Here is a 26472-nt window from a genome sequence, read left to right on the forward strand (position 1 = left end):
AGCAGGTCAGGCAGCATCTCTGTAGAAAAAGGATGGATGATGTTTTGAGCTGACACCCTACTTCAGACTGAATGTAGAGGGGAAGGAACTGGAGGCAAGACAAATTCTAATACAAATTCTATCAGCTGTGGCTCCGCTCATCTTACCAACTGAACAATGTCATTCTGTAGCCTATGGTTATTTGCCTCACTGCCAAGTTGAAAAGAGTCTCCTGTAGAAGCAGAAACTTTCAATTTCACAACAGGAAAGAGGCTTTCTCTTTGAGGTTCAATGAGAGCAAAGAATGCCTTTCTGTCCAGTGAACATTTGGAGAATGGAACAGGTCTGGCATAATTTCCTACTGCCAGATACTGCTACATGCAGTCCTGGAGACATCTGATGTTTGCACAACAAGGCAAACAAGGAGGAGAGGAGAGAAAAATACACCCAGAACCATGTAATAGACCACTTGGAAACAGTGCTACTTCATTTACCCCCCCAGGGCATGACCCAAAATTGATTAGGACAGCTTTTACCATCATGGCTTAACACGGAAAGAACTTGCTGGATAGAAATAATTCTGAGGAAAGGTGACATTTATTAACAGATCCGAAATTCTTTGGAGATACTATTGTAAGGTTTAGTCAGTGATCATTGCATCCCAACTTTTACCAGCAAAACTTTGAGCCAATATTTTGAAACTGCAGTAGATACACATTTACTTTTTTTTTAATTATGCTGTTGTTATACAAGAGTTTACACACTTCTTCAGAACATGTTAGAATACAGAGTACACACTGCTTTCCAGGTTACATTGTACTTGCATTGCATCATCCACACAACTACATAGTTATGATGTGCCTTTCATATCTACTTACAAATCAGAGAAAATTCAAATTCAGTTTTTAGGAATCGCATTGGAGATTAGGGCAGTGGGGAGATGAGATGGAAGGAATTTTTGAAGATTCATTACTGAATTGAATTCACTGCAATCCGTGTCAATAGTTTGGCAAAAACTACATCCCATAACTCAGCACCTGAAAGCTCATAATTATACAAAGACATTAAATACAAGCAACTACAATTCACACAAAGTACACTTTAATATTTATAAAATCATATATACATAAACATAATAGAAAGCAATTTGAGCCAAAATACAGTTTGTACAATTAAAGGCAATGAATGTTCATATGGTTTATCTTCACTTCTTTACATATCTAAACTCTGAGTATTTAGTAGGGTTAGTATCAGTTGAGTCCATTATCAAGTAGATGAGATGCTACAAAAAGGTTTTTACTACATTTATTTTCGATTGAAATAAATGAATGAATAAAGATTATTCTTAAAGACATCGGGCAATAGCTTAACCCCATGATCTTAGATTTTTTTTTTGCTCGAAAAAGAACAAATTTCAAGAATGTAGTCATCGAAGGAATCTACAAATCAGACCATTTTAAAATATAAAATCAATACCAAATATGGTATGTGTGTCATGAGATCACAGCTCTTAGCTTGAAATTTTTTTACTTTCCTACTAAGTGGGGTTATTTTTAATATGCTGCTCAAGATTTTACATTCAACTGCAGCAACATGTTTTTCATTAGTTGTCATGGAAAAAGTCCTCAAAAAAGGGAAAGGGAGGCACTCTTTAATGAGCAAGTGCGAGAAGCTTTTCAATTTTGGAGACACTGGCTTGCTATCTCCAGGGCCACCATTAAAGGGAACAGTTTTATAAATGGAATGTCCATCTTGCAAATGAGAAAAATAATGGGATCCCAGTTAAATGGGATTAATTATAACAGTAATTATTTTATTCCAAGTCGATATCCAGAATAGCTACATTACAATTGCGATGTATAAGGAATCATTATTTAATTAATCAGTGCAAGATTCCTTTGCTTTCTTCAGCATCATAATTGGCTCCAATGGGTAAAAATTGTTTTTTTTTTGTTTTTTAAAAAAAAAAATCACAAAAAATCTTGCCTAGGCTCACTTGCTATCGGACTCACATTACTTAGCAAATTCTTGTTTCATATTCCACAGCTTTCCATCTAAACAGACATTTCAGTTCAACTGAGCATGCTGCATCACCTCAGATGGCATCTTTCAGAGACCACTGTTATGAAGTACCTTTCATACACACGGTGGGTGGGTGTCATAAATACGAAGAATATTCGAAGAATAGCAATTTGTTTTTTCCTGGTGTAGGACCAATATCTCTCTAAAGTCACCCTCATCCAGAGGCAGATTTACTTCTTTTTCATGACTTTGCTGTTTGAAGGACTAGACTAAGTGCAAAGCAGCTGCTATGTTTAGCAAACTGAGAAACAGTTAATAACTAAACTTATAACAGTTTAAAGGTACTTCATCAGTTGTTGTTTCTGGGAGAATGAGGAAATAAGAAGGTGTGGCGGCTCCCAAGGGTCGGGCCATACCACTATCGACCCCATGGCACGGGAATGGACCGATCCAGGGGGGCGCCCCTTTGCTACGGTTATAAAGGACAAGGTTTTGGGCGTGATTGGACTCTGGCAAACCTGACTGGTCTAGCAAACGTATTAAATTCATTCCTCCCGAAATACCCGGCTCCTCGCCTTTATTTCGGGCTTTTTCGACGCGCCACAATGGTGCCATTCCCTGATATGCAATAGAATACTATTTAAAAATTGTCTGCACATGGGTGCAGACTTCTGAAAGTCAAGGCCACTTAATGTTATGAGATCATCCTGAAACCAAGGAAACAAAGCTTATTCAACTCCACAACAGCTTTGTACAGAATTCACTACGCAAGGTAACAGTCCCAGTATACAACACACTGCAGAAAGAGTATAAGCAATGCTGTCACAGCCCTTTTGAGTACAAAACAAAACTGTCAACTTTTCCTCGATCTACGAACATAACAAAATGGAATCAGTCTCGTGCTAGTCTTTGCCCAACATACTAGTGTAAAATTGAACTGGAATTTTATCGCATAATTTCAACTGCAATGCTGGTCTCATTTTATAATCCTCTGTTTAAAAAGGCCCAGTGCAGCAGGTGATGATAAATTTGTTCCAAGTAAACACATTCATGCAAATATTTGATAAATCAGCATCACTCTGAACTCTACATGATTCACTCAAACCTTCAAGTAAAGATGACATTTCCAGAAACTTCCTTTTACCTTCCCAACCTCCCGCAATCCTGGTCACCAATCTAACATTCCACAATCCCAAGGTGCCGTACTCCAAAATAGAATATTCTACACTCACAGGCTCATCACATCTAAAACATATACTTATGCCAATACCTCTAGTTCTGTTCAATGATAGCACTTTCAGCATCGGATTGTTGATGGCCCAGACGCTGCAAACACACGCACAAAACCGCAACGTAATGTCGCAATGTTCTACCGTCACAACGTTCTACCGAGGAAGTGGTGCCAACGAGATGTTAAATTAGAGGTCCAACCAGTTGTAGGCTGCTGGCCCTTGCAAGTAAAAAATCTCACAGCTTCAGTTTCAAAAAGTAGAAATCAAGTAGCTCTTGTCTGACAACCATAAAAAAAACCCAAAACTAAAACAAACAGAGATAATTGTGTCTCTCATCAGTTTGTAGAATATTGTTGTTGCCTCCTGCATGATGTGGTTCAGGATCGGAGATGTATATCCTCGATCGGAAAAGTATACCCTACACTAGAATTGTAGTTACTCTGGCAAAGAAAATAGAGGGTGGGATTCTTGGAGCTGGAGCCTCATTTGTACAATCTCATTCAAAGGTCAGCTTAAGTCAAATAACCATTCCTCAACGTAACTGTGCTTTTCACCATTCAAAGCCCGAAATATGAATCTTTCTATAATACTTTTTTTAAGTTGAAACAATCAATACAGGTAGCCACTACATCTTAGTTCAGACTTCCGTGCATCAGAATCAGTCATCACATTTCTCTGAACATTCTCCAATATGCATCAATATCCACTGCTAAACAAACTGCCCATGATAATCCAACTCTGCTTTTATCAGTGATCTTTACTTTATTAGCAAAGTTGAATTATTGTACAAAACCCTTTTTTCCTTCTCAATTAAAGAAATAAACCAATTCCACTGCAACACATAAAATCGTGCTCATTCATTAAAACCCCATTCATTAAAAATTGTAATTCTGATTATTCCTAGTGGCACCGCATTTTCAAACAAGAAGTGATTTAAATGCAAACATTTAAGTTGAAAAAAAACAACAAAATTAGACCCCCCTGAGAGCTGATAGAATATTCAACAAATTAAATGCAGCATTACTGGATAACATAAAGCAACAGGCATGTCTGTTGATAAAGCAAATTCAAAAAAGTGGCAACGTTTTGAAAAGTGGGGCAAAGCATTAATGGGACCCTAACAAAATAGTGCACAAGGCAACACACATTGCAGTTCCTGTGGTTTAACCCTCGTCCGAGAAAAAAACATGTATTCCTCGAATTTGGTTCTCAGATCAATGAGCATGGAACATTTTACAGACTTTTAAAATATGCTGGGGTTTTTTTTAAACTTAAATACACAGTCTTATTTTATGCTTCAAAACTAAGTAAGGCTCCTTATTCACCGGATCACTTTAGTGAAAGAACTGGAACTGAATTTTAATGCTAATTCTGCAAGGTTCCTATTGATCTTGCAGCAGGATGCAAGAAACACCATAAAATTCGACCTCTATTTTCCTTTTGGCTCCACAACAATTATCAGCTGGAGGAAGTTTTTCCGCAGAAATAAGGGTCTCCGAGTTGAAAACACGAAAAGGGAAAAATTGTAAAGAAAACAAATTATCTTTTCCTCAAAACAGACACCACTTATTACTACAACGGGGGTTGGCCATTTTAATAACAATTGTGCAATACGACCATCATTTCTGAAATGGACTTGGCACAATTTGCTCTGGAAGTCAAGCGAAACAGCTGTTATTTGACACAAAAAGACCAGGCAAGAAATCTGTATAAAATAGCAACCAATTATCAACGCAACTATTTTTACATTAGCACAAAATACCAAGAGCTTCAAGGCTTAAAATTTATTTTCTTGCCAATTTTATGCAAATCCAAATGAAAATACAAATGAATCAAGACCAACCAGCACAGTGAAATGACTACCAAATGAAATATGTTCTACGACTGAGCCGGTCCTTCAAAGCAGCTTGTGGTGTGTAAAGTAGAAGAAGCAACAGGTTATGTTGTTGTTAGCTGAAGAGGGAGAGAAAGACAAAGACAAGCAGAACAGATACAAGTCATGCTGATCACAAACAGGATCAATTCTAATAATCTTTTCTCCCAGTGTTATTAGATGGGAAGTGCACCTTAAAAGAAAAATACAAAATTGCACAAAACCAAATCGTACAGACATATGCAAACCTGGTTTATGCATCAATTCATTCTGGCCCATTTCAAAATAAACAAGTAAGCAACTTAGTTATTCAAATACAAAACTTATGTAACACAATTTTGCATTAACCCATAAATAGGCCAATAGGGGAAGTTACAGATCAAAAGAGTGGCCACAAATAAAAATGGAACAAGTAGTTGGAAGTGTGGAATCACAGACACCATTGTGAGAGATTTATTAGAACAATCTACAAAAGGTTGGCCGAAACATCTAAAGGGCTGACCGTAGTGCTACTTTAACAAAATGGAAAAAAATCAATTATGCATCTACCTATTCACTTTGCAAGTTTTATTTGTACGATAATTCTTAAACATTGAAAAATTCGGCTTTTGCTTAACCTCAAAGTGAATTTGCAAAGTTGAACTGTTGTGGAAAGATTTTTTAAAAAGATCAATTATAAAATTTATCAGGAAAATCTATTTATATCAACCACGTTTTGCTACTTGTTCATGAACCCTAATTCGCATACAGGGCTACTGGCAGAAGACAGGAAAGATAGCTGAAACGTAGATAACATAACTAAACAGTAAAGTTTTCACCAAAATTGTCACAAACTCTGTCGTGCTTTCCTCATTTCATTTTTCTTTATTTTCCAGAGAATCTCAAATATTATTTAAATAAATAAATCTGAGAAGAAGTCTAGGAAGGTTGCGGGAGGTGGGAATAGTTTGAGGGATAGCATAAATTACTAGCATGAACATTGGAGAAAATCAAATAAAATATAAAAACTGTTAATATCTTGTTTTGCCATTTAAAATGGTTAGATTTCTTTGCAAATACCTCTTTACATTTCACAGTGAAGGGATGTAAAAACATTGACGACGTCTATGTCAGCTGAAATAAAAATGCACCAATTACGTGATTCACATTGTATGGGCTGGCAAACTCGAAATTAATTTGTACGAAATGGACTGGTGAAAATTAGTTTATTAAAAAATATCATATTTCTTGGTAGGTTAACCTAGGTATTCTGCAGGACATTATTTTAATGCCAGCGTTGACATATTCTTTGTGCATTAACATCTTTACCATAACTGTGTATTTATAAAAATGCCCCTCAAATTTTTACTAAGTTGTTCCTAATATATTTCAGTCTTGGATAAAATCAGTGTGTTCAGGATAAAAAGTTAACTATTCAAATTCATAATTTCTATTTTCCCTGCGACGTTTCATGATACATACAGCAATTATTGCAGCAAAAAATAAACCTGTGATTAAGTTTTGCTATCATTTCATTGCTGAGGATATTTCTTGCTCCACAGGATTTGTTAGGCAAATTGGTACAGCATTTAAGTGTAGTGTTACATGATGCGTTGTGCCCAAATTAGTCACAATGCTCAGAACCGAGAAGATCCAATTTTTTAGAATAATATTAAAGTAGGATTATATCCAACAGGTTTAAGATCTAACCAGCTAAATGTAATAGTGCCAAAAGAAACAAAACAAAGAAAAGTGCTTAAAACTACAGGTAGGTCAAAAATATAAGAGAATGTAGGAAACATTTAGTTATTTCATTTGAACTGATCCATTTATCTTTAATAAGAATATAGCAGGATAACATTGAAATCAACCAGAATCAATATCCCATTTGGAGGTTTATGAGGAAGCATGCGCGCTACTTTCTGTTACATGAAAGGTTAGCAAAGGACCTGGATTGATTGATCTTTAATGGGACTTGAAAGCTTCCTGGGTTAAAACCAGTTATGTTATACCAATGATGGCAACAACTGGAGTCTGGGTTAGCCATTTCTGTTTTCAAAAGACACTTCATGTATGCTAGGTGGCAGTATATTAGCTACTTTAAAATAGGCATTGCAAGCCCATTTTGTTAAAAAAAACCTTCCAAGGTTTCCTTGAAACAGAGCAGTTTATTTCTATTAGTTCTTCATTTTAAATCTTTGCTCTGCCAAAAATCTACTTGAAAACACTGACTCTAAGCTAAAAGGTGGTGCAATTCTGACCCGTTTTCAGGCACAAAACCGTTAGATTTGGACAGCAGAGGTTTCTGTCTGCTAATGAAAGTTTAATTACAATTCCTGCAACTCATGAATGCTCAACACAAGACGTATCTCCAAAGGAACTTTATGAAAATAGTTGTCAATAACAAAGACAAATTCACAATGGAACAGAATTCCATGCAGTACCAAACAGCAGTTGTACCTGGCCATTGAAAGGGTTATAAAACCAATTAAATCAACTGTTAAGCTGGGACTATTATATTCATCCCAAAAAGTAGCATTGCTGTAATTTTAACCCATTTTAATTACAATCCACAGCTTTCTCTAAAAAAACCCAGCATACGCATATATGCCAACCACTGCCAGATCATCTACATTAAGCAGCAGTAAATAACCAAATTCCAGAATAGGGTGGAATCTACTGAGTAGCTTGGGTAGACAGATAATATCCCAAAACCTATGTCCATGCAAATTAACCATGGCACATGCCAGTTTGGTACATGAAACTTAAGATTGTTCATTGCCCACCCTTCCCATTTAATACAAAAATCAGAAAAGAGACCCTAGTGCAATGAATGTCTAGAACTATTGCTCACTATGCTTCTGGGAACTTTTACACAACTGAAAAAGGACACTTGTAAGCACTTCTATGATGCAGTCATGCATCAAGCTTTCACTCAATGTCACTGCAATTTCTATACCCATGGCCAAACCCTCTGGGCAGTCTGAATTCAAAGTGCTAGTGGCACAGGGAATACCAAGGATCAATGCAAAATCCAGCAATCTCTCTGGTTTTCTCTTCACTGCAGCATGACATCTTTCAAATTCTCCTGCAGGATAGTGTCCTTCACAGCATGAAACACAAACCGAATGTTTTCGGTGTCAATGGCCGTTGTGAAGTGGTGAAACAGTGGCTTGCTGCGATCTCGTCGTTTGTTATTAAAGCACTGCACCAGGTATTTTTGTACATCCTCCAGTTTGTGAGGTTCCCATTGAAAGTCTGGGAAATATTTCTTAATACTGACCGTTTTCACCTTCCTAACAAGCAAGTCCATTTTGTTGAGAAACAAAATAACAGAGACAGAAGAAAATAATTTGTTGTTTACAATTGTCTCGAAAATGTTCATTGATTCTACGAGACGGTTTGTCCGCCTGTCTTCCATAAGGACCTGGTCATATTCACTGGAGGAGACCATAAACAAAATGGAAGTAATTCCATCAAAGCACTGAAACCATTTCTGCCGTTGAGATCGTTGACCACCAACATCCACCATTTTGAAGGGAATGCCTTTTATGACAAAATCGTGCTCCACAATTCCTTTGGTGGCTTTTCTTGCAAGAAGGACATCGTGTCTGCTGGGAAGGTAACTCTGAAACAAAAAAACCAATTAGATAATATCACAAAACCGACTATATAAACGGCCGCAACTTTGCTTCCCACTGTTTTCTCCCTCCCGACACTAAAATATTGAAAGAAACCACAGACCCAGTAGCGTGCTTGTTTAAAGATGCTAATTTCACGATTCCATGACCACAGCAAATTCAAATTCGTGGATTGGCAGGACACCAGCCAGACACAAAACTGATTTGATTGTTTGCATTTAGAAGGGGAGAAGCAAGAAAGGAAAACTGATTGCCAGATGTATTTATTTTTAAATATACATATACACATTTTTCCACATTAGGTCCCATGCTGCTACATTGGTGGCATGTTCTATATTTAAGAAAACCAAATGGTATAAATAGTCGATGTTCATTTCAAATGATTGAAATTAAATTTGTGCGCCGGTTAAGTACAAATTCTCCAACAATAAAGGCAGTTGTTTTATCAACATTGAACAATTATGCTTGAATTTGAAAAGTGACACATTTAATCTAAATTGCAATAATTCATGCTGCTGGTACAGGCACACACCTAATCTAAAGTTAGAAGCCTCAAACTGGTGTTTCATAAAGCATAACTGGAAAGCAATATAATTTCCAAAAAAGATCAAACGCTCAAGTTTTGAAAAAACATTAAGATTATTGTCTTGAGATCGCAGCAATGAATTGTGAACAAAAATTGTTTTCTGCATTCAGCACAGAAGCCACTATCTCCTCGACCCCTTCTCAGTCACTAATCTTAACTTCAAGGTGTTGAGAACTGCTTTGCTCAGCAAGTGTAATGTTAAATTAGTCCAAAAGACTTCTAATTTGTGCTCGGTTGGTTGCTCTCAGCTGGCATCTCCAATATCACAAATTAGACTGCAAATCTGCTCTAGTGAGATAGGGAAAAAGATTACTTGACAGCGGTAAGGTGAGTAGTGCATTTGTAGGATAATGATAATAAATCTGATACTGGATTTAATAGATCATTATGTAAAGCTTCAAATTTAAAAACCTGGCAATTGCTCTGAGACATGTATGCTTTTTTATGGTTTATGGAAGTAGTTTTCTAATCAATGAAGTCTGAGAATTCCCTAGAATCTATTTACAATGTGTTGCAAAAGTGGAAAACTTGAATCATTTTTGAACATCTACAGGCGAGGGCTGAGATGTGATACAGCTATTCGTACAGACATTTAACTTACTTTATTGGGCAGAGCTCAGTATCTCCTCTTGAAATAGGTACACCCAATCCACTCTAACAGGCCGTGGTGAGAGATTAAAAATGTCTTATATACAATATTTGTCACTGGCATTATTAAACTCTCTTCAGTCCTCCATTTCACATTACCCAACTCCCCAAACTTTTCTTCCTCAAATGCAATTTCAGTGGAATTTAAGTCTTGCTCAATGGTTTTGGCTCACTCTTGAAGATGCACCTTTCAGGGGAAAGGTAAGCATTCAAGAAATTACAAAGTAGGTATTATATCACAGAAAAGGACCAGTTCAGTATCATCATTCCATTAGCTGTGTCCAGAATATATTCACACCAGTTGCTTGGACCACACTGATAAAGATTCAAGTACCAGGAATGGGACCTTATCATGACCGTTGTGGGTGCAAGGGACTTCATCAGAACATCACTGTATACCGAAAATAGATCACTGATAAGTATTTGAACTTTTTTAAAGTTTTAGAGTCATCGAGCACGGAACTGGGGCCCTTCGGCTCAATACATCCATGCAGATTAGGATGCCCCATCTAAGCTAACTCCATTTGGCCATGTTAGTCTATATCCCTCTAAACCTTTTCTATCCCTGTGGTAGGCGGCTGCAGATAAAGATGGCATTACATACAAATAAACAGTGGAAGAATGAGGGAGATGAGTTAGGCACAAATATAGAATCTCATGCAGCCAACAATTAACATTTGGCAGACAGTTTATGATGTTTATGATTTTTTTTTCATATTGGTTTTGTATTGCGACTAAATATACTGAACAAAAAACATTTAAAATGCAAAATTAATCAAGCTTTCCAAATTAGCAATTGGTGGGAATTCCACAAAATAATGTGTTATAGAAAAACAGGATTAACACTCACCAGTTGTCCAATTTGATCAATGTTATCCAAGAAATACTTCACCGATTCGCCCTGTTGGCAGGATAAAGGTTAAAAAAAAATCAGTTCCAACTTCTAAAATTAACTGCAGTTCATCAATAACTGGGTTAAAAAGTGCCATTGGCAACATTTTTCAAAGCAGGCGTACGCTCCTCTTAATTGTTCTTAAGTATTTTGCATTAATGAGTAAAATGATTGCAACACCACCGGGTTCAGAAGTTAATGCTTAAAGTAAAATACCATTTTCAAACTTAATTCAAACAAAGACTAAAAATCTCAACTGTACTATTTTTCCAACTCAGCTTTGGCCTTATTTTACATGCAGTAAAAAAAGAATATCTAAAATAAAAATTGATAAACTTCATTTGCACGTTAATCTGACCACACAAGCATTTAAAATTGTGCAATTTTAGTAAGCATTCTAGCTCACTCTCCACATTTTTGACTGAGCATATGTACCAGAATCCATTTCTGAGCAATCAGGCAATTTTTCTCTATTGCAGTCTCTTTCAGATCAAAATATGAAATAAGAGTTTCAAAAAGTATTTATTCACAGAATTAATAAAAATGGAAATACATACCCATATGTCCCAAGGTTTCACACTAAATTTAGATCTATATTCTTCAAGACTTCTTATATGCATTACATTTTACAACGTTAGTGGATAGGGAGCAACCACCCAGCCATCAGGTCTATGCCAACCAAAAACAGAGTTTGGAAGAATCCCATTTCCCTGCTTTTGGTTGAAAAGTTAGAAAACTACGCCATCCAAGTACTTTCTCAATGTAACAAGATTTTTGCTTCCACCACCTTTTCAGCAAGAAATTCCAAACTATCCAGACCCAAGGAGTGAATCTTCAATTCCTCTTTAACTGTTGCACCATTTACCCACAGTTATTACCAATCCTGTTAAAGGATACAGGTGTCTCCTATACTACTTATCTACAGGTCTCAATTTTATACAATCTCAATCAAATCTCCTCTCAATGTCATTTACTCTGAGAAAAAAAAAATTCTCAGCCTCACAAGGCTCTAGCCTTGACAATATCTCAAATTTCTTCTGCACTCTTGAGCGCTATTACATCCTTCCCCGTGGTGAGATGATTGGAATTGTGCATGGTATTCTAACTTGTGACATAATGCATAGCAGATTTTCCTGCTCTTGTAATATGTGCCTCAACCAAAGAAAGTCAATATCCTCCTTAAGCAACTTTATACTCATGCTGCTACTTTCAAGAATCTTGGACATGTATTCTCCAAATTTCATGGTTGAATAATTTGTTTATGCTCTTCAAACTATCTTGAGAAATAATTAAACAAACATACAGTATATGGCAATTTGGAAATTCCCCACCCATCTTTCCAAGAGAGTTTCAAAGGATTCCTCAATTTCTGACACGAGGCCTAGAAATTGCTTCTACTCTGGGGCTGTAGAGAGCATCCTGTCCGGCAACATTACAGTCTGGTTTGGGAACAGCTCTGCCCAGGACAGGATGGCCCTGCAGAGAGTAGTGCGTTCGGCAGAACGCACCATGGGAACTACACTCGTCCCCCTGCAGGACCTATACATCAGGAGGTGCAGATCCAGAGCAAGCAAGATCATGAGGGACCCCTGCCACCCCAGTAACGGACTGTTCCAGATGCTACGATCAGGCAAACGCCTCCGCTGTCACGCTGTGAAAACGGAGAGGATGAGACGGAGCTTCTTCCCACAGGCCATCAGGACTGTCAACTTTGATAACCCCAGAGACTAAATTTTTGTCGACACTTTTTGTGCTATGTTTAGTAACTTATTAACTTTATTTATATGCTGTAACTGTAATTCTTTTAGTGCACAACCCGCAGGCATTGCCACTTTCATTTCACTGCACATCGAGTATGTGTATGTGACAAATAAATTTGACTTGACTTGACTTGACTAGAGGCACAATTTCTTTTTTTTTTAATCAATATTTCCCTCAATAACGTTATTATCTTCCACTTGATGTTAACGTCATGTTAATTGTTGAACGATACAGCTACAGATTTAATTGCTTTGGTGCAATATCAAGTTAAAAACTCTACAATTGCTCCATTATATTTTTTTCTTCACATCATTTACAATCTTACCATTTTACATTTGGCTTATCATTGCGTAAAGACCATTACAATAATTCTTAAATGGGATAACATCTACATTTTTGCTTCAAGTCCAATGCAATCCATTTTACTGTATGGTGAATGGCTTTTCTACTTTCAATAATGACTTAACAAGAATTGCAATTACTTTAAGTACTATATCAACTGCTTCAGGATAAGTAGCTTTGCAGAACAAAACTCTTGGTTTCTTTTACTCCAGTAACAAAACATGTCATATTTCGCCTGGGCAGCTTGCAGCCCAGTGGTATGAACATTGACTTCTCCAACTTTAGATAGTTCCTCTGTCCCTCTCTTCCCCTCCCCCTTCCCAGATCTCCCACTGTCTTCCTGTCTCCACCTATATCCTTCCTTTGTCCCGCCCCCCTGACATCAGTCTGAAGAAGGGTCTCGACCGAAACGTCGCCCATTCCTTCTCCCCTGAGATGCTGCCTGACCTGCTGAGTTACTCCAGCATTTTGTGAATAAATAGTACTTATGAATGTCTTTCCAGAAATATAGCACTAATGGAATCAGCAATAAAAAGTATATATAATATTGTGCAAAGAGCAACGCTTTACAAAACAGCATCGCTCTGCTGGGAATCTGGTACAAGCCACAATCTACCCCCCACTGCTGTACTGGGAAGCTGGGTGCTGATAATCTGGCATAGATCCCACCTTCCAGTGTTCTTGCAGCATTAAACCCCCTGCTGCTCAGTATGGTGCAGTTGCTTGTTAGGTGAGCTGGAATGAACAGTCTGGAAGCTCAAAGCTGAAATGATTACCATCATAAGGATTCCTCAGGTCGAGGAGAGCTGTGTTGCCAAACAAAAAAGAGAGAGAGACAGCAGTTTCCATCACATCCAACAGGAGGCAATGAAAGACACCATGGGATTGGGGTCATCTGCCAATGCATGGAACCATTGCTGTTAATAGCAATAATGGCCCAAAGTCACACTGCTGCTCAGATTGCAATCCTGAGCCCCACATATGGGTGCTGAGTGACCACATCACTACCCCCCAGCCCAGCCCACCTCTCCACACCAAGTAAGGGCCAATTCTTTTACTGAAAGCAGCAGAGGGCAGTTCCTACCAAGCCCCCAACACAACAGCATAAAGCAATAAGAAGGGCAGGTGCTACAGTCCAACAAAGCAGCACACAGCTCATGCATATTCATAATTTGGTTAATAATATAATAACAGGGGTTTGTACCCACGACTGTTTCGACTGGAGGATCAGGTGCACTTTAATGGATCAGGAGCACTTTAATGTATCAGCACTCTACAGAATTGCTTTAAAATGGGATATCAGTGTACTCTTCACATTATAACCACCAATAAAAGTATCAAGGGCTCTATTGTGGTCTGATGTAATTATGCAACTCAAAGAACAAATTCCAATGGTCATTAATCATGTGTACTCTGGAACTGAATCACCAAACCAGTTTGAAGGTACATTTATAATAACCCATAAAACGTCATTTAGTTCTACAAATTCATTTTAACCCTTTCCACTGGATAGCAAATTTAAACTAAATTGACATAGTGTAGGAAAATAACTACAGATGCTGGCACAAATCGAAGGTATCACAAAATGCTGGAATAACTCAGCAGATCAGGCAGCATCTAGGAGAGAGGAAATGGGTGACGTTTCGGGGTGAGACCCTTCTTCAGTCTGAAGAAGGGTCAACCCGAAACATCACCCATTCCCTCCCTCCTAGATGCTGCCTGACCTGCTGAGTTACTCCAGCATTTTGTGATGCCTTAAACTAAAGTGGCTGATCATGCTGGTGGTACTCTTGGATCACACTTTTAAATAGGTGAGAGAACATACAGGAAGTTAGTGGATTTAATCATACATGGGAAAACAGTGCCAATGATGGTATTGTGGCCTGACTGCAATTTTAACCCAGGGCCTGAAAAGGAGATGCTTTGTGCATTCAACAACTACTCACCCTATGACAAGAGGCTCGGTGAGAAAGACAAGATTATGTTTCTTGCAAAGCAACTATTTTTTTCTGCTTCCTTGCAAGCCACAATGAGTAGGAATACACCTATAGGATTCGTATGGAGTTCCTGGGTTTCCTTTGTCACAAGATTGACACCCTTTCCCAAAGCCAACTATTCTCCCAGCCACCCACCCAATCATTCACACAATACAGGAGACTGGTTGCCTCATAACACTTCCCACTTGGTTTTAGAGAGTGAGAGGTAGATGAAGTGCAACAGGGAACAAATCCTAGGCTTTCTGATATGCCACTGGCCAAAACCCCCCAACTGAATCAAAGCAAACATTTTAATCTTCACGAGTGCTGTTTTAATGAAGTGCCTTTCTCAGAATGGGTTAAATTCTCAATGTCTTACTACTGTACAAGATTGCTCGTCAGGATAATTACAATTAGAAATGGAAACAATTTCCAGCTACCTTAGAGTGGTTCATGGTAAATACTTTGTCTGTTGTTTCTCTTCCTACTGTTGTTCTTACTGTGTCCCCCAACAGTAGAGGAAATCTCACCTGAAAATTCTCCAAACTCACTAATCAAACAAAGACAGAGACATAAGGAACCACAGATGCTAGAATCACAGATCTCAGCTCAGTTGAAAAGCTCAGTTCACCACTGAATTCACATCAACCATTGCACATATCAAATCTAAATTAGATTGGTAAAATTTGCGCAAAGTTCAACTGGTTCCTTCTTTTAAAACTGCTCAAAAGTGCATCAACCATGAACAAGGCCACCACGATCTCCTTCCCCAACACCCTTCCACCCTTTATTACCAACAAACACTGACCAATAACTGCCTTGCCCCCAATGAATGACAAACTGTCGAGAATTCTATTAAATCTCCTCTTGTGTTGATATCCAGCTCTCAACTACCCCAAAGTCATTGTACTTTGATCACCCACTCACAATAGTTCTACATTATCTCACTTTCTCATCTACTCTCTGCACATTAGGTGCTTTTCTTTTTCCAGAGGCCAATTAACCTACAAACTCACACACCATTGGGAAGTTGGAAGAAATCAGAGCATCTGGAGGAAACCCACTCAGTCACAGGGAGAATATGCAAACTTCGCACATATAGCACTCAAGGTCAGGATCAAACCTGAATCTCTGACGCTGTGAGGCAGCAGCTCTACAAGCTGTACCACTGTGTCATGGTAAAGATTGTTAATGAGCTGGAACATCTGTGTCAGCCTAGTATTAATATTGTACTAAAAAATGATCTAAAAAAGCCTCATTGGTGTTATGAAATAAAATTGGATAGAACTAAACAAAAACTGAATATTCAGGAGAGAATAAACTTTTTTATTTGGAAAGTTAAACCATCTCGGGAACTACTGAGAATCAAAGCCTATTCATGGGTCAGTATTACTTGTACCAGGTTTATACAAAGTGTTTCTAATCCCCTGCTGACTCACACTGTGCCATACAGTACTTTGCTCATGATCATCAGTCTTCTCACAAACCTTCCTGCAGTTCTCATTCCTTTTATCAAAGGGAGTTGGCACTGGTGGTGCTTACGTTGTAGTTTCTAAAAATGGAAACCACCCAAAAAAAGGCAATGTCCTTGAAAAACAAGAACACAACTCGCCACATCAAAATGGCCACAATTCGTGATCCCATCACGGTTAGTTTCTAAATATGCCAAGACTCCACCATTCTGCAGATGGTTAGCACAAACCAAGACTTACATTCCAGTTAGTTGAAGAAACACATTTTTTCATACAACTTTAAGTCTGTAAACCTAAAACTTCATAATCATCCAAACCAAAATCTTTGATTTAACCTCATCCACAGATGCAGAGAAACATGCCTCAAGGCACCAGAAAAGATGCCTGATATATTATAGCCCAGTCCCTTGTTTTTTTCTCCTTTGGGAATCACAGGATGGGTGGGGGAAGAGGATTGGCGTGGAAGAATGTAAATGAATAAAACTAAATACTACAATGGTATAAAATTATTTCTACTTCGGGCTAACCTTCCACTGCAGAAAAATGTGCACTTACCTGAACTCCTTTGTTCAATGCCTTAAAAAAAACCATAAAAACATTGAATCTTCAAAGTTTGGTATTTGAAAAAAGAACATGCAGTGGTTTTTGGTAGTAACAGTTAAGAGTTGTTAAATTGCAGACTATCAAGTCTCTCACCAAACAAAATATTGTGTCACTTATGGTTAACGGAGAGCAGCTTTTCACAAAGGTGTTTGCAAATATACAAAACGGATAATGAGCCACTAAGCGGTGTGGTCACTAACATTCAATGGCCTGAATCATTCCATGAAACACCAGCAGTTTTGTACAGAACTGTCAACATTTTGATTTGCTTTGGTTTATTTACTGTCACATGTTCAGAGATACAGTGAAATGCTTGTTCTGTATGCGATTCAGTCAAAACATACTATACACGAGTGCAGTAGATCCTCCTCTGGAACAGCTTATACAGAGACATCACACAACTGTGCCATCTTGCAGTTTCCAAGTCGCTGAAAAGTCCAACCTTGGCCGGTTTCCTGGCGTCATTGGATCGATGACGCAAGGGTTGGCCTGACCTGACGCAATGCCATTGGCTCCTTCCACCACCACTCCATGCAGCTGCCACAGGCTCTGCCCGATCCTCTTGCTCATCTGGCTGCTATATGTAGGACATTCCCGGGCCACCTCTGCCAACACCATGACCTGCATAAGGTCATAAGTTATAGGAGTAGAATTAAGCCATTTGGCCTATCAAGTCTACTCCAGCATTCAATCATGGCTGATCTATTTCTCCCTCCTAACCCCATTCTCCTGCCTTCTCCCCATAACCTCTGACACCGGTACTAATCAAAAATCTATCTATCTCTGCCGTAAAAATATCTGCTGACGGCCTCCACAGCTTTCTGTGGCAAAGATTTCCACAGATTCACCACCGTCTGACTAAAGAAATTTCTCATCCCCTTCCTAAAAGAACATCCTTTAATTCTGAGGCTATGACCTCCAGTCCTAGACTCTCCCACTAATGGGAACATCTCTCCACATCCACTCTATCCAAGCCTTTCACTATTCTGTATGTTTCAATGAGTACCCTCTCATTCTTCTAAACTCCAGCGAGTACAGGCCCAGTGCCGACAAACACTCAATGGTTAACCTATTCCTGGGATCATTCTTGTAAACCTCCTCCGGACCCTCTCCAGAGCCAGCACATCCTTCCTCAGATATCGTGCTCAAAATTGCTCACAATATTTCAAATGCAGCATTACAAGTGCCTTATAGTGCCTCAACATGACATCCCTGTTTTTGTAGACAAGCCTTCTTGAAATAAATGCTAGCATTGAGTTTGCTATCTTTACTACCGATTCGACTTGAAGATTCACTTTTTGGGAATCCTGCACCAGCACTCCCAAGTCCCTTCGCACCTCCGATTTCTGGATTCCCTCCCCATTTGGAAAATAGTCGACGTCTTTATTCCTACCAACCACCGCAGACACACCATCTGCCTCCTCCAGCCACCGCCCCTCTGCTTTGATGGACCAAGGAACCAATGTTCTGCTTCTCCAGCTAAACGCAGTAGCCCAATGTGTTTGTTCCAGCTCATTAACAATCTGAAGCTAGTTCCTTTTCTCCGATTGTTGTCTTCTGTCTTCAATTGCTTAAAAATATGTTGATGTACATTTCACATAAAACAATCTTTACCATTTAGGAGATTCAGGACTCTTATGCAATGGCTAGAATCTCGAATCTCTGCACAACTAATCACTGGGGATTTCTCATTTGCACTTTGACAATGAACTTCTCAGAGTTCAGCTGGAAAAAGAAACTTGCAGATTTCCCATGACTTGTACTTTCCTCCCCCTCTCTCATTTTATGGAGATAGTTAAGTATTTCAAAATATGTTAGTTTTCTAATGTTTTTGAATTCTTTTAAAAAATCTCTTGCTTTGGAATGTCAGGGACATCGAAAATATTTAAGCTATCAGCAGGCAAATCTGGGTGGTATAAATGGCAGTCAAAGACATTCCATTGGCTGGTTTTGCAAAGTACAAATTGAATGAGACCCCATGAAATGATGGAAGCCAACTTTATAGTGGAAGTTGGTAACCAGTAGTCCATTCCATTTAAAAATGGGTTTAACGTAGTGGCAGAAGTAAGGCAACTTTCACAATGCAATTTGAACACAACTTTTAACCTGAAGATCCAAGAATAGGTTTCAAAGATCTTTTATTATCACATGCACCAATTAAGGTACAGTGATATTCGAATTACCAATTCAAAGGGCAAAAAAGATTAGAATAGGGAAATAACCGTGAGTATATGAGGAATGGACTGGATAGAAGGTCAAATAAACTTCCGCAAGCTGAACTCTGTTTCACCTACCTCGCTCTCATCCTCCCTCTCTGAAATAATGTCCGCCTCTCCCTTCGTTGACCTCCACAGCCCCTCTGACCTCACTGACTACTACAACCGCACTCTCTCCTCCTGCCTCGACCAGCTTGCACCTATAAAAACCAAAACAGTTTCCTTCACCCACTCTGCTCCCTGGTTTACCCCTGAACTCCGCGTGATGAAAACTCATGCCCGTCAACTTGAAAGACTCCGCAACAAAACAGGTCTCACAATTCACTCCCAAGCCTACAAAGACCACATACAGCACTATAAAGATGCCCTCTCCCATGCCCACTCCACCTACTACTCTCAAATAATTCACTCTGGCTCCGGAAACCCCAAAACACTCTTCTCTACAATAAACAAACTCCTCAGCCCCCTGGACACCATCTCCCAATCATTCACAGTTGACAAATGCACCACTTTCCTTTCATTCTTCCAAAGCAAAATAGACAACATCTACAGCACCTTAACCACCAACGCACCTGCTCCCCCTCAAACCACCTGCCCCCCCTTATCCTGTCAGCCCCTGCCTCAGTTCTCCCCAATCTCCACCACCGACCTCTCTGACCTCTTCACAGGAATAAAAACTGCCACCTGCTCTCTGGACCCCATCCCCTCCAGCTTTGTCAAGGCCTGCCTTCCTGCTCTCTCTCCACTTATCACTGCAACAATAAACTCCTCCCTGTCCACTGGCATCGTCCCGCCATCCCTCAAAATCGCTGCTGTCACCCCCATTCTGAAAAAACCTGGTCTAAACCCTGACACCCCAAACAACTTCAGACCAATCTCCAACCTACCCTTTCTGTCCAAAGTTTTGGAACGTGCTGTAGCTTCCCAACTAAAATACCACCTCTCTACCAATAACCTGTATGAAACTTTCCAATCTGGATTCCGCTCAAACCACTGTACTGAAACTGCGCTCCTCAAAATCACAAACGACATTCTCCTCTCCTCCGACGCTGGCAACCTCAACATCCTCATCCTACTTGACCTCAGCGCCGCCTTTGACACCATAAATCACTCCATTCTCCTCACCCGACTTGAAACCTCCCTTAACATCACCGGCACAGCCCTATCCTGGTTTAAATCTTACCTCTCTGACAGACACCAGTTCATCTCCATTAACAACTGTAAATCCCCCACCGCTCCCCTCCCCCAAGGTGTCCCCCAAGGCTCAGTCCTTGGCCCCCACCTCTTCATCCTCTACCTGTTCCCCCTTGGTCAATTAATCCGCCGTCATGGTCTCAACTTCCACTGCTTCGCCGATGATATCCAGCTCCTCATCTCCACCAAGTCAATCTCCTCCACCACACACTCTACACTGACAAACTGCATTACTGAAATAAAATCTTGGCTTCAATCAAACTTCCTCAAACTCAATTGCAACAAATCGGAAATCATCATCATTGGTCCAAAAATGCTCACCAAATCCACCCAAAACTTCATCCTCAACATTGATGGTCTCCCAGTATCCACCTCACCTCACATCCGGAATCTTGGAATCATCCTTGATCAAACCCTCTCCTTCGACAAACACATCAAACACATCACAAAGACAGCCTTCTTCCACCTCAAAAACATTGCCCGTCTCCGTCCATCCCTCTCCTCCACAGCTGCAGAAACCCTCATCCACGCCTTCATCACCTCCCGTCTGGACTACTGCAACAGCCTCCTCTATGGCGCACCCTCAAAAATCATCAATAAACTTCAATACATTCAAAACTCCGCTGCCCGTCTACTCACACACACCTCGATCCGTGACCATATCACCCCCGTCCTTTATAAACTCCACTGGCTCCCCATCCCCCAGAGAATCCAGTACAAAATCCTCCTCATAACCTACAAAGCCCTCCATAACCTGGCCCCATCCTACCTGACCGACCTCCTCCACAGGCACACTCCCACCTGCACCCTCCGCTCTGCCGCTGCCAATCTCCTATCCCCCCACATCCGGACTAAACTCAGATCCTGGGGGGACAGGGCTTTCTCCATCGCTGCTCCCACCCTATGGAACTCATTACCCCAAACCGTTAGAGACTCCCCCACACTCACCACATTCAAAACATCGCTGAAGTCTCACCTGTTCAGTACTGCCTTCAACCACTGAAGGTCACCTCACCTACTGTCTCCTTTCTCTGTTCATTTATTTATTTACTTATTTATCTATTTATTATTTTCCCTATGTTCTCAAAATCTCTGTAAAGCGTCTTTGAGTATATGAAAAGCGCTATATAAATAAAATGTATTATTATTATTATTATTAAAACAGTCATAATATCTGACATTTATTCCGAGGGTGGAAATGTCAAATACTAGAAGGCATAACTTTCAGATGAAAGGAACAAAGTCTAAAGGAGATTTAAAACAAAACAGAGTGGTAGGTTCCTGGAGCACATGGCTAGGGGTGGTAGTGAAGACCGACCGATACGATTGTGGTATTTAAGAGGCTTGTAGATAGGCACGCGAATACTCCCCATGACTCTACCATTCACAGTGTATGCCCTAGCCTCAAGTTGTGTTTCTGTTGACATTAAGAATAAGACACCTCCAGGACACTAGCATAGCTTAGGCCATCCGAGGAAGAGAATTTGAAGATCACACTACAATCCAGAAGAAAAAAAACATGCTGGCACAAGAGATGACAGATGCAGGAATCATGAGCAAAAACCAAAGCATGGGAGGAAGTCAGCAAATCAGGCAGCATAAGATCATGTGATAAGAGCAGAATTAGGCCATTCGGCCTATCAAGTCCACTCCGCCATTCAATCCTCCTAACCCCATTGTCCTGTCTTCTCCCCATAGCCACTGACACCCGTACTAACCATCTATGGAGGGAACGGGCAGACAACAGCGGTAGTCAGTCTAATGGTGATCAGTTCATGTCATGGCTCACCAATGTGAGCCTTTGTTTGAGTGGTAATTTGCTCAGATGTTGACATAATCTGAAAGATGTCATAGCCTGGGTTAGGGATGAAACATGAATGATGTTCCCAAGCTCCAGCAAGTATTGTTGATGAAAGTTTGAGTGAATTTGTTGTGTACGTTCACTCACATTGTGCTATAACCAAGAGAACAACCACGATATACTTCTTAACATTGTCAAATCCCTGGGCTAGAATACAACATTTTAAAATCTTCCGAAATGTTAGAAGAATTAGATGACGTCATTTGCATCTTTGTCGGAGCAGTAACCTGTCACTATACATTACTTCACCACCATCGTATTCCATCAACCTTTAAATAATGTATTTTATGTTCAGCTTTAAGACTTTGCATCTTTAAGTTTTATGCTATTAAAGAAAACAATCAAGCATCTTAGTAGACGAGGTTTTGTTTTTTTGCAGAAGTAATATTTTGAACCATGCCGCTTCAACAAAATTCAACAAAGTGAAAGAGTTCAATAAAAATAGCAACTATAGGCATAAGAGCAATTTAAAATAATGGTTCTTTTTCAGAACCTGTGTTACAACAAACCATTTGTTACTGCAAAGAGTTTAATTTAATGACTGTAGAAAGAAGGTACAGTGGAAGGCAAAAAATGGTAAAAATTGAACCAATTCACATCCTCCCAAACTACTGTACAAAACAGGAATACAGCATCCACTGTCATAACCAGGAAACATTTCTGAACACAATTTATCCATTACATCTGAAGCAGCTCTAAGGCAGTAATTGCAGGTAGAACTTAATGTTTAATTTAATTATCAAAACATTCAAACCCATTTTTAAGACTAAATGTTGTAGGAAGGAACTGCAGATGCTGGTTTATACCGAAGATAGACAAAAATACTGGAGTAACTCATTGGGAAGCGTCACCCATTCCTTCTATCCAGAGATGCTGCCTGTCCCGCGGAGTTACTCCAGTATTGTGTGTCTATCTTGTATTTTTAAGACTACTAACTTGAGTTTCTCAATGACAACCTTTTATCCTTTGTCTAATAAGCAGTTTTTAACCAAACACTAGGGACATACAACACAGAGTGCTGTTGATTCACAGCCAATAGAAGAAAATAATCTTTATAGCTACATCACCATGGCACTAGATTTATTGCTGGCAATTATTGAGTGATTAACCAAAGGCAAAGGGACATCACTCCACTTGATAAATGAATGGGACAAGCAACGTTTAGTCTTGCTAGAAAAAAAACTTTTGACATCAATACAACAGAATTTTGTATCCAAACCAAAAGGACCTCGATAATGTGATATGGTATGAATATAGAGCAGGTTTATTCAGGTGAACTACAGACAAGACCACATGTGTAGGAAGGAAATGCAGATGCTGGTTTAATCCGAAGATAGACATTAAAACCTAGAGTAACTCAGCAGGTCAGGCAGCTTCCCTGGACAAAAAAAAGTAATAGGTGACGTTTCGGGTCAAGACCCTTCATCAGACTGAGTCAGGGGAAGGAAAAAAAGAGAGAGGACGATTGTACTTCGGACAAATGAATGGAAAATATGCAAATAGATCCTTGCATATTTTAAAAGGAGCTACATCTACTCAATGCATCTCAGGAAGTGCTATTTTAAAACTAAATGTTCATGCCCTGAATGCACATAAATGTGATCTGGTGAGCAAGCACAATTGCTCCTGGTCTAAACAAGGCATTTAAAAAGGTACTATAAATCACCAATTCTGAAATTGACATTCACAGTCTTCCCAAGAGCTATTCAGATACATTTACAGCTTTTTGGAAGTTATCAATTTATTTAAAAAATATTCAAGGTCAAGAATACCAAAGTATTCAGGGTAGACTTCTAACATGGAGGGCCCTGTGTATCAGACATATTATTATTAGGGACAGGGCTGTACCTGACCTAATCCTAGAGAATGGGATTCCACCTGGCTAAGGCGGGTGGTGGAAGTATCAGTGGGTGAGCGATTTGGGAACAAGTGACCATAACTCAAGATTTAAGGCAGTTGTGGAAAGGAATAAAGACAGTCCAGAAATTAAGTGTCTATATTAATATCATTACACAGTCTGGCAAAGACTGGGAGCATCTCCTTGCAGGAAATATCTATATCCATGAACAGTCAGTCAAAAAGTCGAAAAGTGAAAGTTGAGGACCAACATGTTCCCAAAAGGATGAATGGCAAGGATGACAATCCCAAGAAACCCTGGATGTCAACAGACATAGAAGGTTTGATTGAATTTTAAAAAAACCAAGTGGTTAGTTTATTAGTTTAGTGTACTGAAAACAAGAGAGCCCTTCAGGAGTATACAGAGTCTAACATGGTCCTAAAAAATTATACGGACCAAAGAATATCACAAGCAGACAAGATTTAGGAAAATTTTACAGCATTTTATAAGTATATAAAGAGCAAGTATGTAGATGGTCCACTAGGGACAAAAGAGGTAACCAGTGCATAGTGCCAGGGGACTTAAATAAATACTTTTCACCCATATTCGCTTTGGAGAAAGACATTGTAGTTGGAGAGTTCAGTAATGTTAGATTGAAAAGGAGCTATTGGAGATAGCTGGCAGGTAAATGGAGATAACCAAAAATTATGAGAAACATATGTTAGGCAGAGAGTAAGTCACTTTTCCCACATGGCAAAGGTTTAAGGCAATTTTTTATAGATTTAGAGAGGATTGGAGATAGAATTGTTTCACCCTGAATGTGGTTGCAGTTTCATTTGGCCCAGCACTTGGACCAAGTGCAGGTAAATGGGATTAGAATAGTTAGATAGTTGTTGGTTGGCATGGGCATGGTTGGCCAAAGGGCCGGTTTCTGCATTTTCACGTTGGGAAAGGAACCAAAAAGCTTTGACCCATCTTTTTAAGCAGTCGAGGAAATAAGAATTCTGCTTGGTGGACCTGTTAAGACTCTTGCAGTAAGGAAATACAATGCAGCAAGAGAGAGCACGTAACACCCAAGAAAGTAGATTTCAGGCAAAACGGACAAACTTTCATTACATTTACGAAATACAATTAACTCCAGAGAATGCATTTTTAAAATACAAATATCCTTCTAACATCTCAAAATGCTGAATAAGTTAGATATAACCAGAACACAACACTTTAGAAAATTACAGGGCTGAGATCAAAGGCATTCACATGGTCATTAAAGTTTATGTATTAACTCAAACAATTCTATTTAATCCACTTTGAGAGCCACTGTTGTAATGGGTTAATGCCACCAGTTCCTCATGTACGTAGTCTCAAGCAGTTAACCACAAACCCAAATGTAATTTAACATTTTTAGAATGACTTTATAAAGGTGGTGCAGGGAAAAATTCCGATAATTGGTACTGTCAGGATTTTGATCATGAAGATAGACACAAAAAGCTGGAGTAACTCAGCAGGACAGGCAGCATCTCCGGAGAGAAGGAATGGACGGAGTTTCGGGTTAAGACCCTTCTTCGGACTTTGATCATGCCGGACAGGAAGATTTTCTAGGCTATTGGATATTACTCCTAGTAAAATATGGCATTTCTAAATTTACTTTAAGGTATTAAATGGTGATATAATAAATTTTCCATTAATTCAGCAATTTAAAAGGAACGGGGAATGGGGCCCCAGTGAACCAGGTTGCTGAACCATAAAATAAAGGATTATCAGAGTTGGATGATCAAGATGCTGCTGCAATCATGATTTTCCTACTCCATTCAAGACATGTTAACAAGTATCCAAACAATTTTGTTTAGCTTATGAAAATATTCTTTAGTCTCCACTACTATTGAGTTTGACAAAAAAACAGAGAACTTGGAGATGTGACCTTAAAAATGGAAGAGAGAAAAAGACTGTCTGAAGACATATTTACGTTTCATGGAAGCAGTCAACCCAGAATAAATTTGTTGCAATATATTACATTAATTACTGAATTATTGTAAAATGGCTAGAGATGTTACCGGTTTTTTTTTAACTTCTGTTTTGGGATCCCAAATGATAGAAAGTAAAATGGCATCAACAAAAATATTGCACATCAAAAGATAAACACTATATTAAAAATCAGACTAATTAACAAAATCCAAAGCTATCTAACCCCAAAATTAGTTATGCTGATGATCGAAGAAAAACACAGGCAAGTAAATTCATGAGCTTGAGCATCACTTTGCCATTTCACGTGATCTTGAAATTAATAAGCTGAACTGGGAAAGGAGGATGGATTACTGAAAAACTGGGCTGAGTTGTACACGATCCAACATGGATGGAGTT

General features: G+C 39.1%; 1 protein-coding gene across 1 annotated transcript in view; it reads right to left on the minus strand.

Moving 5' to 3' along the window:
* Positions 1–604: 604 nt before the first annotated feature.
* Positions 605–26472, minus strand: part of gna12a (guanine nucleotide binding protein (G protein) alpha 12a) — a 57390-nt gene continuing 31522 nt past the window's right edge. Inside the window, exons 3-4 of the mRNA XM_078417619.1 lie at positions 10811–10861; positions 605–8713 (exon numbers count right to left, since the gene is read on the minus strand). Of these exons, the coding sequence (XP_078273745.1) occupies positions 8144–8713; positions 10811–10861 (621 nt within the window). The 3' untranslated portion in view covers positions 605–8143. The remainder of the gene's footprint in view (positions 8714–10810; positions 10862–26472) is intronic.

Source organism: Rhinoraja longicauda, chromosome 21, assembly GCF_053455715.1.
Source record: "Rhinoraja longicauda isolate Sanriku21f chromosome 21, sRhiLon1.1, whole genome shotgun sequence".
In the NCBI taxonomy this organism is placed as follows: domain Eukaryota; kingdom Metazoa; phylum Chordata; class Chondrichthyes; order Rajiformes; family Arhynchobatidae; genus Rhinoraja; species Rhinoraja longicauda.